Source organism: Penaeus japonicus, unplaced genomic scaffold, assembly GCF_977035675.1.
Source record: "Penaeus japonicus unplaced genomic scaffold, GWHDUDI00000001_assembly GWHDUDI00000034, whole genome shotgun sequence".
Taxonomy (NCBI): domain Eukaryota; kingdom Metazoa; phylum Arthropoda; class Malacostraca; order Decapoda; family Penaeidae; genus Penaeus; species Penaeus japonicus.
In genome coordinates, this window is record NW_028234436.1 from 25,134,932 (window position 1) to 25,147,431 (window position 12,500).

The 12,500-nt window shown below is 38.0% G+C and overlaps 2 protein-coding genes across 3 annotated transcripts in view; one reads left to right on the forward strand and one right to left on the reverse strand.

The window, feature by feature from the left end:
- Window positions 1-6,075, forward strand: part of QIL1 (MICOS complex subunit MIC13 homolog QIL1) — an 8,695-nt gene extending 2,620 nt beyond the window's left edge. Inside the window, exons 2-3 of the mRNA XM_042999811.2 lie at window positions 2,773-2,914; window positions 5,507-6,075. Of these exons, the coding sequence (XP_042855745.1) occupies window positions 2,773-2,914; window positions 5,507-5,788 (424 nt within the window). The 3' untranslated portion in view covers window positions 5,789-6,075. The remainder of the gene's footprint in view (window positions 1-2,772; window positions 2,915-5,506) is intronic.
- Window positions 6,076-9,629: 3,554 nt separating this feature from the next.
- The window catches only part of LOC122242515 (calcium-activated chloride channel regulator 1), a 20,079-nt gene continuing 17,208 nt past the window's right edge, over window positions 9,630-12,500 (reverse strand). For both annotated transcript variants that reach the window (XM_042999810.2, XM_086530967.1), the window contains exons 17-20: window positions 12,281-12,378; window positions 11,302-11,452; window positions 10,427-10,661; window positions 9,630-9,840 (exon numbers count right to left, since the gene is read on the reverse strand). In XM_042999810.2, the coding sequence (XP_042855744.2) occupies window positions 9,726-9,840; window positions 10,427-10,661; window positions 11,302-11,452; window positions 12,281-12,378 (599 nt within the window). In that variant the 3' untranslated portion in view covers window positions 9,630-9,725. The remainder of the gene's footprint in view (window positions 9,841-10,426; window positions 10,662-11,301; window positions 11,453-12,280; window positions 12,379-12,500) is intronic.

The following is a 12,500-nucleotide window of genomic DNA, read 5'->3' on the forward strand; positions in this document are numbered from 1 at the left end:
GAATAGGGGAGATCCACAAGGGGGCGTAGCTCCCTCTTAGCAAAGGCTGACGTTAAAACTAGGCAAAGTGAGGTAGGTAGTTGGGTTAATGTTTTCGTGATACCGAAGTAGCACGAGGTAGCACGAAGTGCCTTAAAAAGAGGGGGGGTCCAGGGGAGGCGAAGCCCTCCCCCCCTTGGCTAGGGCAAACTTCAAACTTAAGCAAAGTTAGGTAGGTAATTGGTTAAGATTTTGCATACAAAATATGACAGAAATTCATATTTTACCCCGTAATTTCCCTGATCTACTTCATGCCCTCCCCTACTAATGGGACCCAGATTGTGGGGTCCAGAGGTGGAAGCGCTCATTAATTTCACTATATATGAAAAGTAGAGGTTGAGAGGAATCCATCGATACCACTTTTGTGGTATTTCGTAACGTGGCGTTGTGTATCTGCTGTAACCTCTTGTAGATGTAGATAGATTTGCTCGATGGACACTAGGGCCAGCTGTGAGGCACCCCAGATTGATCTTCTTTCGGAGCGAGTGAGCTTTACCAAATATATTGTGACCTATTGCGCTCTCTGTCATTCGCTCATTATAATATGAGCAACGTATTTGTCATCATTATTTCTTTGTGTTTTTTAGTAGTACGTGAGGCTTATTCGTGCCATCTGACAGTGTTTCTCAAGGTTGTGGTAGACTGAAATTGTAGTTTCGGGTCCATATCAGGTCATTGTGTTTGTCTACTTGATATGATAGAAGTACTACAGTTTTATATTAGAAGAAAAAAAACATTATTATTTTTCATATACAGATATGAAAGAAATAACTATCCCAAATGAAAATAAATGAAGAATTGAGGAACAGGAAGGAGACTTGTGCTAACGACTTCCACAGCACAAAGCATCCATATTGGCACATAAGCACATTTGCCGAATCTGCACATGATCAGGATCACATTCCTCTTCTCATTCTGCCTGTTCATCCTGCAACACAGAAACTTGAGAGCCAGAGGTCGCCATCTTGCTGTGTGCCGTCGCTCTCTGAATATAGTGCCTGGTAGAGGCTTTCTTTCCAGCTGGTGCTAGGAGAGAGTGGTGCCATCTATGTTTGGGATTTTAAACTAAACCTATTTTGGTAAATTATTTTGGCAAATATTATGGCAAATATATCTTTTGTAATATTCTTGGTGTATTAGAGAAACACTCCCCTTACGTCAAATATACCTTGATGACTGTAGGCACCAATGTATTGCCGCTCATTGTCAGGCCAAAAATGGTTTGGCATGAATATATGTCCAACCATCTGCAATAGATTAATTCCATAATAGGTTTGCAGTTGAGATAGTGTAAAGCTATTGTAATGGTTTTAACCCAAATCCTCCGGATGGGATGCAGTGATGATGTCACCTACATGGCCCAAACTCTGGTTGTCTTGTAAGGTTTAGTTTAGGCCTATGCGGTAGCCTCCCGGAAATGCATCGCGCGCCAGTTATCAACGTCCCGGAGCATTTGGGTTAAGGAACCATTACATAGGTATGAAAAATAGTTGCAATGTTAAGGTGTCCCCATGATCACTTCTCAGAATCTGCAGGTATATGTTGTGACCGATGCTGTGGCCTTGATTTTTCACGCATCCGGAGAGGTTAGCAAACCTTGATCACATATATTCTTGGAAGATAGAGCTAGACCTCCCTGGTGATTTATTGGATTGACTTATTTTCAGAATCAGTAGACTACAGATTTTGCTCTTGACTGTTTTAGAATTGCAGACTTTGTTGAGCCCACATTATATAGACCGACAATTTCTAGGCCTCCAAAATCAGAGATAACACCCACCTTGTTATCGTATTATTAGGATTAGCTTGGTTGACTGCACCTCTACCTTTATCATGCAGATCATGACATATATCTCAGCTAATTGTGTGGTTTGCTCTTGAAGAGGAGTGTGCTTTGGTAATAAATCCCCTAAAGATGATGGTATAGGGTTCTAAGTTAGTAGTGGATATATATCTTATACTGGCACCACTTTCAGACCAAAGTTGTCCCTCACTTATAAAATTACAGTCTGAAAAAAAAAAAAAAAAAAAAAAAATATATATATATAATAATAATAATAATAATAAGATAAGATAAGATTGTGAAACCATGACCATGATAGTTTTGGAGTAATTTTTTTAGCAGTTGTAATTTCCAAGTTTTGTGTGGTTGACTACTAATTGTCCTTTAGCCAAACCACCTCTTGATTAATGCATATGATTATTCTTCATGAATTGCCTTGGAGGACTTGCTGCGAAGTGGCTCTCATTAGAGTATGATCTTTTAAAAACTGTGGAGCCTGTATTTCATTATGAATAAGACAATTTGTGTCATGTATTAAATTTGGTATAGTTTGGCATCTTTCTTAACCCTCTCTGGACGGGTGGTACAGTACTGTACCGCTCATTCAAAAGCCCAGTGGCCGGGCGGCACAGTATTGTGCCAGCCATTTAATTGATTTAGTGTTCGAAAGCCCCGGCATTGTGACATTCAAGGCTAGAATGCCCCCGTCGTGAGTGGGTTAAAAGGAAAAGAAAAGAAAAGAAAAATATGTGTATTAAATTAAGTTCATATAGATAGATAGATGAATTGATAGATTTATATATAATTTATATACAATTATTGTTAGTTTTACTATAGTTGTAATAGTATTTATCAGAACTGATATTTTTTCTCAGATATAAAGTGAAAATTTGTATAAAAAGAAATGCAAATGATCCAGGACTGAAGTTCATTTATTTTGCTTTTTTCAGGTTTGGTACGAAGATTGGACTCGGTGTTGGAGTAGTGTACGCCACAGTAGACCAGGGAATATGGGGGGACAGTCGACAGGCTGCCGCAGCTTACGACAGATTGTATGATATTATGCCCGGGACGAAAAATGTGTCTGAAAAGGTGAGAATTAGGGTTTTAAGTGGTTGGATGATGGAAAATGCACCAGTAGGTCTTTAAATTGTGTAGCCGAAGATAAGTTTGGAAAAATTAAGTATCCAATTCTTCTAGAAGAAAAGTCAGAAAGTTTGTACATCTGATAGTCATGATATGCTCCCTATATTGCCAATACATATGGACTACTAATATATATATATATATATATAAACTATAAAAAAAATAGAGAAATATAACAATAAAGAAAAAAAAAAACTAAAAAGAACCTCAACTATAAAAAAAAAATAAAGCTATAGAAAAACAAATTACAATATTCTAGAACTAAATATATAACAAAAAAGATTACATAATAAAACAATAATCAACTTATACAATTACTTATAATAAAATAAATCTCAAGAATTGAATTCAATAAATTAGTATAACTAAAAGACTAATGAATAACTTAAAACTTATTAGCGTTTTCGAATATGGACTAATGGACTAACGCGATAAGATAATAGTATGAAAAAAAACTAGTACTAAACTGAATAAATAAAATAACGACTATAAATAGTCTACTGATAATAAATTAAACAATTATATGGACTCAAAATGAAAAACAAAAAAAATAACACCTAAACTAAATAAAAAATGAAAAAAACAAAGATCTATAGAAAACTATCAAAATAAAGGGGAAATAACTACAAACAAAAAAAAACTATAAACACCTAACAAAATGGACTAAAGAAAATAAGGGGTATGGGGGGGGGGGGGGGGAGGTGGATTATATAAAAATTAAAAAAAGAATAAAAAAAAACGAACACAAGCACTAGACAAATAAACACAACACAGTCACAGACAACATAAAAAATATTAAAACAATATCAGACGACTCACTATCACACGAACAGTGGAATTGTTTAGATCTAACTAGATTAAATTACATAATAACACATTGTAGACAACTAAAATAAAACGACTAACACAATCTAAACACTTAAGTAAATAAGATAAACACTAAATCAAACCAACATACTGACCAAATAACAAAAATTTGTTAATAACTAGTAAACTAGACTACCTAAGTAAATAAATAAAAAACAAAATTTACCACACAAATATTAACTCATAAAAAATGGATAAAAGTTCAGAGTATATAGGGGTAGTGGGAATAAATAAAATACTAAATATGCTAAAGAACAATAAAGAAACCAAAAAATTAACACACTTAAAACAAATTATACTAAAATAAAATATATAGGAATTAACTAAAAAAAAATATCTCGAAAAAAGAACAAATAGAATAAATATCCAGGGCATGTAATGAATAGCTGACCCTTATATTCCCATGAGTAAATAAAATAATTAATACTCCGATCTGGCATCTCTTGTAAATTTTTAAGTGTTAAACCATTGCAGACGAGAGAAAATTTGCTTGCCCAGCCGCCCAGGATAGGTTTTTTTTAGAGGAGAACATGCTTGAAGCAATATAATTTGACATCATTCCCACTCTCTTGTCAGACTTTATTGTAAGACTAGAGCAGTGTTTGCGCTGTTTTTAATTTTTTTTTTGTGTGGTTTTTTTATTGAGTGTAGGAGAACTTATATGTGCCGAATACAGGCTCTATCAGTGCTCGCCGTGACTAAAAATTGTCAGTATAGTAGCCATATTAGGCTCTTTATTTTCTTTGATACCAATGTATAGAAGTATTGCGTTTTATGGGAGGATAAAAGGGCAACTTTATTTTTCGTAATTTTTGTGCTGTCATGAACGAATACGAAACATATAACCTCCTACATTTAAAGATAACTCGAAGAGGAGGTAGTGTTGGAAGAGGAATGCAATGACCCTTGTGCTTGTGACTGTGAGTGCCACAGTGAAAGGCTTCCATCAAAATATTATCTATTTATAAATTGGCACAGGTGCACTGTTTAGACACTGGGTATGATTGAGTCACCTTCCTCTTCCCTGCTGCTGCACTTCCTTTCTATCGACGGTACTTTAGAGTCAAGGGAGGGGGTTGAGATTTTGTTTTTTGTTTTCATCAACTGAGGTGTGTGAGGTACTGCGCTCTATAGGCGGACATGCTTTAGCTAGAGACCGTGGCGGGGCAGCCATTCAAGGCTCTCTCTCCGGCTGGTCTAGGAAATAAGTGCCATCAGGGTTTGGACGTATGCGAAGCATGATATTACGGTAATTATAGTAATTATGACTGCAGTAGCCATCATCACTCATTCCTTTTTCATAGCAAAATAAAATAGCACAGTGATCCAAAATCCCCGAACGTCATGTACGTCATGACGCCCGTCATCAGGCCAAAGCTCCTACGTCATGTATGTCATGACACCTGTCCGCAATGGGTTAAGTGTCATTACTTTAATTATTAAAGTGTCTGTAGAAATGGCATGATACAAGTATTCATTTATCTTGGTTGTTTACTCACTAACTTCCTATATTGATAGGTGATGCTACAGCTTTTGTGTTTGTCCTCTTTTTGACCTCTGATAATATTTTTTCACACTCACACTCACACTCACACAGTCACACACACACACACACACACACACACACACACACACATATTTATATCTTCTTCTGCCTTCTCTCCTCTACAGTACTTACAGCTCCCCAAGAAGGAGGACGTCAACATCAACTTCCGCAGCTACTGGAACACGGGAGTCTTTTACACTTTCGATTTCATTGCCAACATCCCCTCCAAGGTCACCGGATTAAAAGATTCTGCCGTGGACTTGGTAAGCTCGTCCCTCGCATCAGAGAAGCCAAAAGAAGAGGAGATTAAAGCCGAGGAAAGCCAAGCTGCGGCGAGCCCCCCTCCTCCTGCTGTGAGCGAGGCTGTGCAGGCTGAGGCTCCGAGTGCAGAAGAAAATAAGAGTTAGTCATGGATTTTTTTTAAATTTTTTTATTTATTTTTTTTCATTTATTTATTTGATTATTTTTTCACCGAGGAATGGATGGAAGAAGTTAATTTTTTAAAGGACTCAGAGGCATAGGATTTTGAATAAAATATTTATGATTATTGTTTGTTTTATTTGTTTATATATCTACTTTTTATTTTTTATTTTTTATCTTTTAACAGATGAGTTGATATAAACATGATATTGTTTCTGCCCTTTCTCTCATTGATTTTGTATATAGTGATCAATAAACTTAAAAGCTATTTGCACTTTTTCTTTCTGTCATTTTCTTTTATGAAATGAGAATTTAGTGATAGTTTCACAATTTTTTTTTATGACAAAAGTTTGACCAAAAAACAAAGTGGTCCATTTTTTCACTACATGAAGACTGAGAACATGAAACAAACTCCTTAAATTAAATAGTAAATTATTAAGATCATGGATACAGTTAGCAGAATAACATGTAGTATTTATTTGTTTATCTTAATGTGTGAAAAATGGTAGAATGCAGTAACACATTTAATATGGAAATACAAATTCTACCTCCCTGACAGGGAATTGAACTCTGGCTCTCAGAGTGAGAGTCCCAGCTCCTAACCACATCACCACAACGACCCACTAAAAGGAATGCCTAACCAGATGCCGTACATCAATCATGGAAGTTACCTATATGCTTTTAGCAGAGCAGTGATAGCGAGGTTTTACAGACAACCCCGTGGCCACTCAGCAGAAATGAATTAGAAATTCAACTCACAAATCAGATTACCAAGGTTATATCTAAGTGTGAAAGATGGTAGAATGCAGTGTGGTGATATGGTTAGGAGCCGGGACTCTTGGTAACCTAATTTGTGGGTTGAATTTCTAATTCATTCCCGCTGAGTGGCCATGGGGATTGTCTGTAAAACCTCGCTATCACTGCTCTGCTAAGAGCATATAGTTAACTTCCATGATGGATGTAAGGCATCTGGTTAGACAATCCTTTTAGTGGCTCATTGTGGTGCTGTGGTTAGGAGCCGAGATTCTCACTCAGAGGGCCCGAGTTCAATTCCCTGTCAGGGAGGTAGAATTTGTATTATCTTAATTCATTTTCAACCATTAGAAATGAATATTTTACGATAATAGTTGATACATCATTAACCCATTGCGTACGGGTGTCATGACATACATGACGTAGGAGCTTTGGCCTGACGACGGGCGTCATGACGTATACGACGTTCGGGGATTTTGGATCACTGTGCTATTTTATTTTGCTATGAAAAAGGAATGAGTGATGATGGCTACTGCAGTCATAATTACTATAATTACCGTAATATCGTGCAAGCTTAACGTCCAAAACCTAGATGGCACCACTTTTTTCTAGCACCAGCAGGTGAGAGAGCCTTGAATGGCACCCATCCACGGTCTCTAGCATGCACTGTCTCTATAGAGCGATGGCACACACTAAGTTGATGAACCCTTGCTCTAAAGTACAGGCAGAACGAGAAGAGGAAGGTGACTCAATCCATACCCAGTGTCTAAAATGTGCTCCTGTGCCAATATGGATGTCTTTCACTGTGGCACTCACAGTCACAAGCACAGGTTTCATTCCTCTTCCCCACCTCTTCTTGTTATCTTTATTGTAGGTGGTTATATGTTTCGTATTCGTTCATGACAGCACAAAAATACGAAAAAATAAAGTTGCATTTTGTCCTCCCATAAAACAGCAATACTTCTATCACATTGAGTATAAAGAAAATAATGAGCTAATATGGATAACATACTACAATTTTAGTCAACTGCAGCACTGATAGAGCCTGTCATACGGCACATATAAGTCTCTAAACTCAATAAAACACACAAAAAAATAAAACACAAAAACCGCTCTAGTTTTACAATGAATGACTGAAAGAGATTTGGATGCTTCAAATTATATTGCTTCAAGTGGTCTCTCTCTAAAATAAAACCTATCCTGGAGGCTGGGCAAGCAAATTTATCTCCGTCTGCAATGGGTTAACTACTGTAATCATGTATTTTGCCACCTCTCATGGTCACGGCTGATTAGCTACACACACACACAGCTCATTGTCACTTGATTGACAAAAATTGTTCAGCTCCTCTAAAGAAAGAACAGAATTATTGTTCTCTCTCTCTCTCTCTTTCTCTCTTCTCTCTCTCTCTCTCTCTCTCTCTCTCTCTCTCTCTCTCTCTCTCTTTCTCTCTCTCTCTTTCTCTCTCTCTCTCTCTCTCTCTTTCTCTCTTTCTCTCTTCTTCCTCTCTCTTTCTCTCTTTCTCTCTTTCTCTCTTCTTCTTCCTCTCTCTCTCTTTCTCTCTTCTCCCCCCTCTCTCTCTCTCTCTCTCTCTCTCTCTCTCTCTCCTCTCTCTCTCTCTTCTCCTCTCTATCTCCCTCTCCTCTCTTCTTTCTATTCCTTTCTTCTTTCTATCTCTCTCTCTCTCTCTCTCTCTCTCTCTCTCTCTCTCTCTCTCTCTCTCTCTCTCTCTCTCTCTCTCTCTCTCTCTCTCTCTCTCTCCTCTCTTTTCTTTTTCTTATTCGCTTTCTATCTTTCTATCTCCTCTCTCTCTCTCTCTCTCTCTCTCTCTCTCTCTCTCTCTCTCTCTCTCTCTCTCTCTTTCTCTCTCTCTCTCTCTCTTTCTTTCTTTTTCTTTCTCTCTCTCTTTTTTTCTCTTCTCTCTCTCTCTCTCTTCTCTCTCTCTCTCTCTCTCTCTTCCTTCTCTCTCTCCTCTTTCTCTCTCTTCTCTTCTCTCCTCTCTTTCTCTTTTCTCTCTTCTCTCTTTCTCTTCTCTTCTCATCTTTCTCTCTCTCTCTCTCTCCTCTGTCTTCTCTCTTTCCCCCTCCTCTCTCTTACCCTCTTCTCTCTCTCTTTCTCTCTTTCTCTCTTTCTCTCTTTCTCTCTTTCTCTCTTTCTCTCTTTCTCTCTTTCTCTCTCTCTCTCTCTCTCTCTCTCTCTCTCTCTCTTATTCACTCTGTCTGTCTCTTTCTTTCGTTCTTTCTTTCTTTCTTTCTTTCTTTCTTTCTTTCTTTCTTTCTCTCTATCTCACTATCTCTCTATCTCTCTATTTTTCTCTCTTTCTCTCGCCTTTCCCTTTCCCTTTCACCTACACTTTGCTTTTCCCTCTCTCTTTCTCTTTATCTATATCTGTACCTATTCTTTTCCTCTCCCTTCTTCTTCTTCATTTTCTTCTTCTTTTTCTTCCTCTTCCTCTTCCTCTCCCTCTTCTTAGTCTTCTTCTTCATTTTCTTCTTCTTTTTCTTCCTCTTCCTTTCCCTCTCCCTCTTCTTAGTCTTCTTCTTCTTAGTCTTCTTCTTCTTCTTTTTCTTCTTCCTCCTCCTTTCTCTCTCTTCCTCTCTCTTTCTCTCTCTCTCTCTCTCTCTCTCTCTCTCTCTCTCTCCTCTCTCTCTCTCCTCTTCTCTCTATATATATATACATAAATATAATATATATATATATATATGTATGTATATATATATATATATATATATATATATATATATATATATATATATATATATATATATATATATATATATAGAGAGAGAGAGAGAGAGAGAGAGAGAGAGAGAGAGAGAGAGAGAGAAAGAAAGATGTACGTGTTTGTGTAAGTGTGTTTATATATAAATCACCTACCCATTTGCTCTGATGCATCACCTTCATTTTTTATAAAACGATGATAATCATTTATCCTATTATCACCACTATTTTTTATAACGCATTATCATCATGTTGTGCTTTCCCCACATCATCATCACCACTTTCCTAAAGCCACATTTACCGGCCTCTTTTTTTCATTCTTTCGCATTCATCCGTGGGATAGGAACTCTACATAATGTTGATTATTTTGTTTTATTATAATAATAATAATTATAAGTATTATTTATTTATTTATACAAAATATTTGAACTCTATTTTTTTCTTCTTTTCCACTACTGCGAGAAAAAGTCTGCGTTTGATTTCTTCAGTTTTTTAATAAGTTCATCAGTCCAGTCGGGAAGATCAAGCTTTTGGTCCAGGAAGAAGGTGGCGACGTTGGACACGGGGCTGGAGGGAAAGAACGGTCGGAGAAAAACGTTAGTAGGGGAAAAACGCCAAAGGAAATAAACAATTTGGAAAAAAAAACTCAGTTGTGCTACTGTCACTGCGTCACAGTAAGAAAGACAAAGTCAAAGAGAAAGAGTAAGAGAGAGAGGATGAAAGTGATGGATAAATAGAGAGAGAGAGAAAGAGAAGAGAAAGAGAGAGAGAGAGAAAGAGAAAGAGAAAGAGAGAGAGAGAGAGAGAAAGAGAAGAGAGAGAGAGAGGAGAAAGGGGATAGAGAGAGGGAGAAAGAGAAGAGGGAGAGAGGGGAGGGAGGGAGAGAGAAAGAGAGAGAGAGAGAGAGAGAGAGAGAGAGAGAGAGAGAGAGAAGAGAAGAGAAAGAGAAAGAAAGTAGAGAAAGAAAGTGAAAGAAAGAGAAAGCTAGAAAGAAAGAGAAGGAGAGAAAGAGAAAGAGAAAGAGAAAGAGAAAGAGAAAGAGAAAGAGAAAGAGAAAGAGAAAGAGAAAGAGAAAGAGAAAGAGAAAGAGAAAGAGAGAGAGAAAGAAAGAGGAGACTTATAAACAAATACATACGAACGGCACAAGCCTCACCTCAAATTCCCAGCCTCGTCCTCCGCCTTCAATGCAACCAGATACTCTATGCCGAAGTTGAGGACCCCGTTAAACGTGACGTTGAAGGTGACAGGAGTGCCAAAAGGAGCCAGGACGCCGCTCTCGTCTAAGTCCGACTTGGCAAATTGCAGCTGGGTGCTCTCGGGGGCCTCCTGGAAGCCGACGTTGGTGAGATCCGAACGCTTTTCACTCAGCCGGAAGGTGTAGTCGGAGCCTGTGGGGCGTGAGTGAAGGGGAGTAAGCGTGAGTGGATGCAGCCAGAGTGGGAGAATGTGTGTGGAAGTTGCTGCTGAACTAGGGAGTACGTGAGTATGTGAATGAACGTGGTAAAACTTTAGTGAACAACGGTAAACGTGGGAGAACTTAAATGTGAGTGAACGTAGGAGAGCTTAAACATGAGTAAACGTGGGAAAACGTAGGTGAACGTTGAACGTGTGTGGATGTAGATGGATGTGGAAGAACCGCATATGAATGAGATGGAAAGAAGTGGGAGAAGTGTGTGATCGTGTAAACGTGAGTAAACATGGGTATACGTGAGTGAATGGAGCAGAACGTGGAAGAACGTGTATGGACATGGATAAACATGGATAAACACGGGTGAATATGGGTAAATGTGAAGAAAATATTAAGGACTTTCATAGACTGACATGAACAGGAAATACGCAATAGAATCACAAAAAACTATTGATGATTTAAATCTGTTCCCATCTACTTTCATTTTCTTATTTTCTTTCCGTGTTCAAGGGAAGTTGGTGTTCTTACTGTAAAGAATCAACATACAAACAACGTGTCACTACTCCAGAGGCGGAAACAATTGCAATGTATAGAATGTGCACGAAAAAAGTGATGCGTACCTGTGCCCTCATCCTGATCATCTCCAGGTGAGGTCCAGGTGAGGGTGAGGATGCTGCCACCTTCGTCGAGGCCATACAGTTTCATCACCTGGAGATCATTGACCCTAGAAGGAGGCTGGAAGTCAGAGTCTGTGGGAGGTGCTTCAATCACCTGTTGAGGAATTATGAGAACCAAGTTAATACGCAGCACACACATACACGCATGCATACACACGCAAACATACATACATACATACATGCACGCACACAAACACGGGAAAGTATGGACCGAAATTAATGTGAAACTTGCACAACAAAGGAATAAAACATCAAATTCACGGCAGTTTCCTTTTCGTATTTCGAATATCATTTTGAAAATAGGAGTGATAATCCGTAATCGGATTATCACTTCTTTGTCAAATCCTTGTTATATCAGATTTGTTCTTGTTATATCATCTTAAAACTGACCGTTCCGATTATATCAAATCTATTTATATTATATCAAATTTATGTATGTTATACCAAATATTGCCTTTTCTTTTCTAGTGTTTATGAGAACTCTTTAGTGAAGTGGCCACAGAGTGTGTACTACATGCAAGGCTATCCACACAAAGATAAAATGATGCCCCAAGACACAATATTAATTAGTGCTGATGTTTAAAATATCGGATACTTTTCAACCCTGCCAAGGATTATTGTGCCTTGAAGCATTTTGTGAATCAAATGACTCCTGTACCTAATTATGCTAGGTATTCTGCCAATGCACTGTATGTAGTGGTGGACTATTTCTAAACTCTTACAGCTAGCTCAAGCGAATTCTGGTTTGCAACTAGTCTGTATGAACCCATCAATGTAACATTAAAGGCACTCAATATCATTATACTTTAATTAGTTGATGTATAATTAATACAGACCCAGTGTTTTGAAAATAAATCCTAATGCTGTTGATATTTAAACGCGGGTTGTCAGTCCGTAGACTTTTAAGGCGCTCGTTCATTACCTTAAGTGAGCTTCCTGTAGAGATCCGCGTGAAGTTGCCCGTTGGAGTGGCAGTGTCTGGGTCGATGGGGATGCTACTGCCACAGCATGGCTGAGGTCCTGGGTCATGTGACAAATCACATAGCGACACAACCAGTCGTGTTGACACGTAAGAGAAGCAGAGGGATAAATTAGACGATTTCGATTTCCCTACTTCCGAAGCGAGTGCTGTCGCTGCTTAA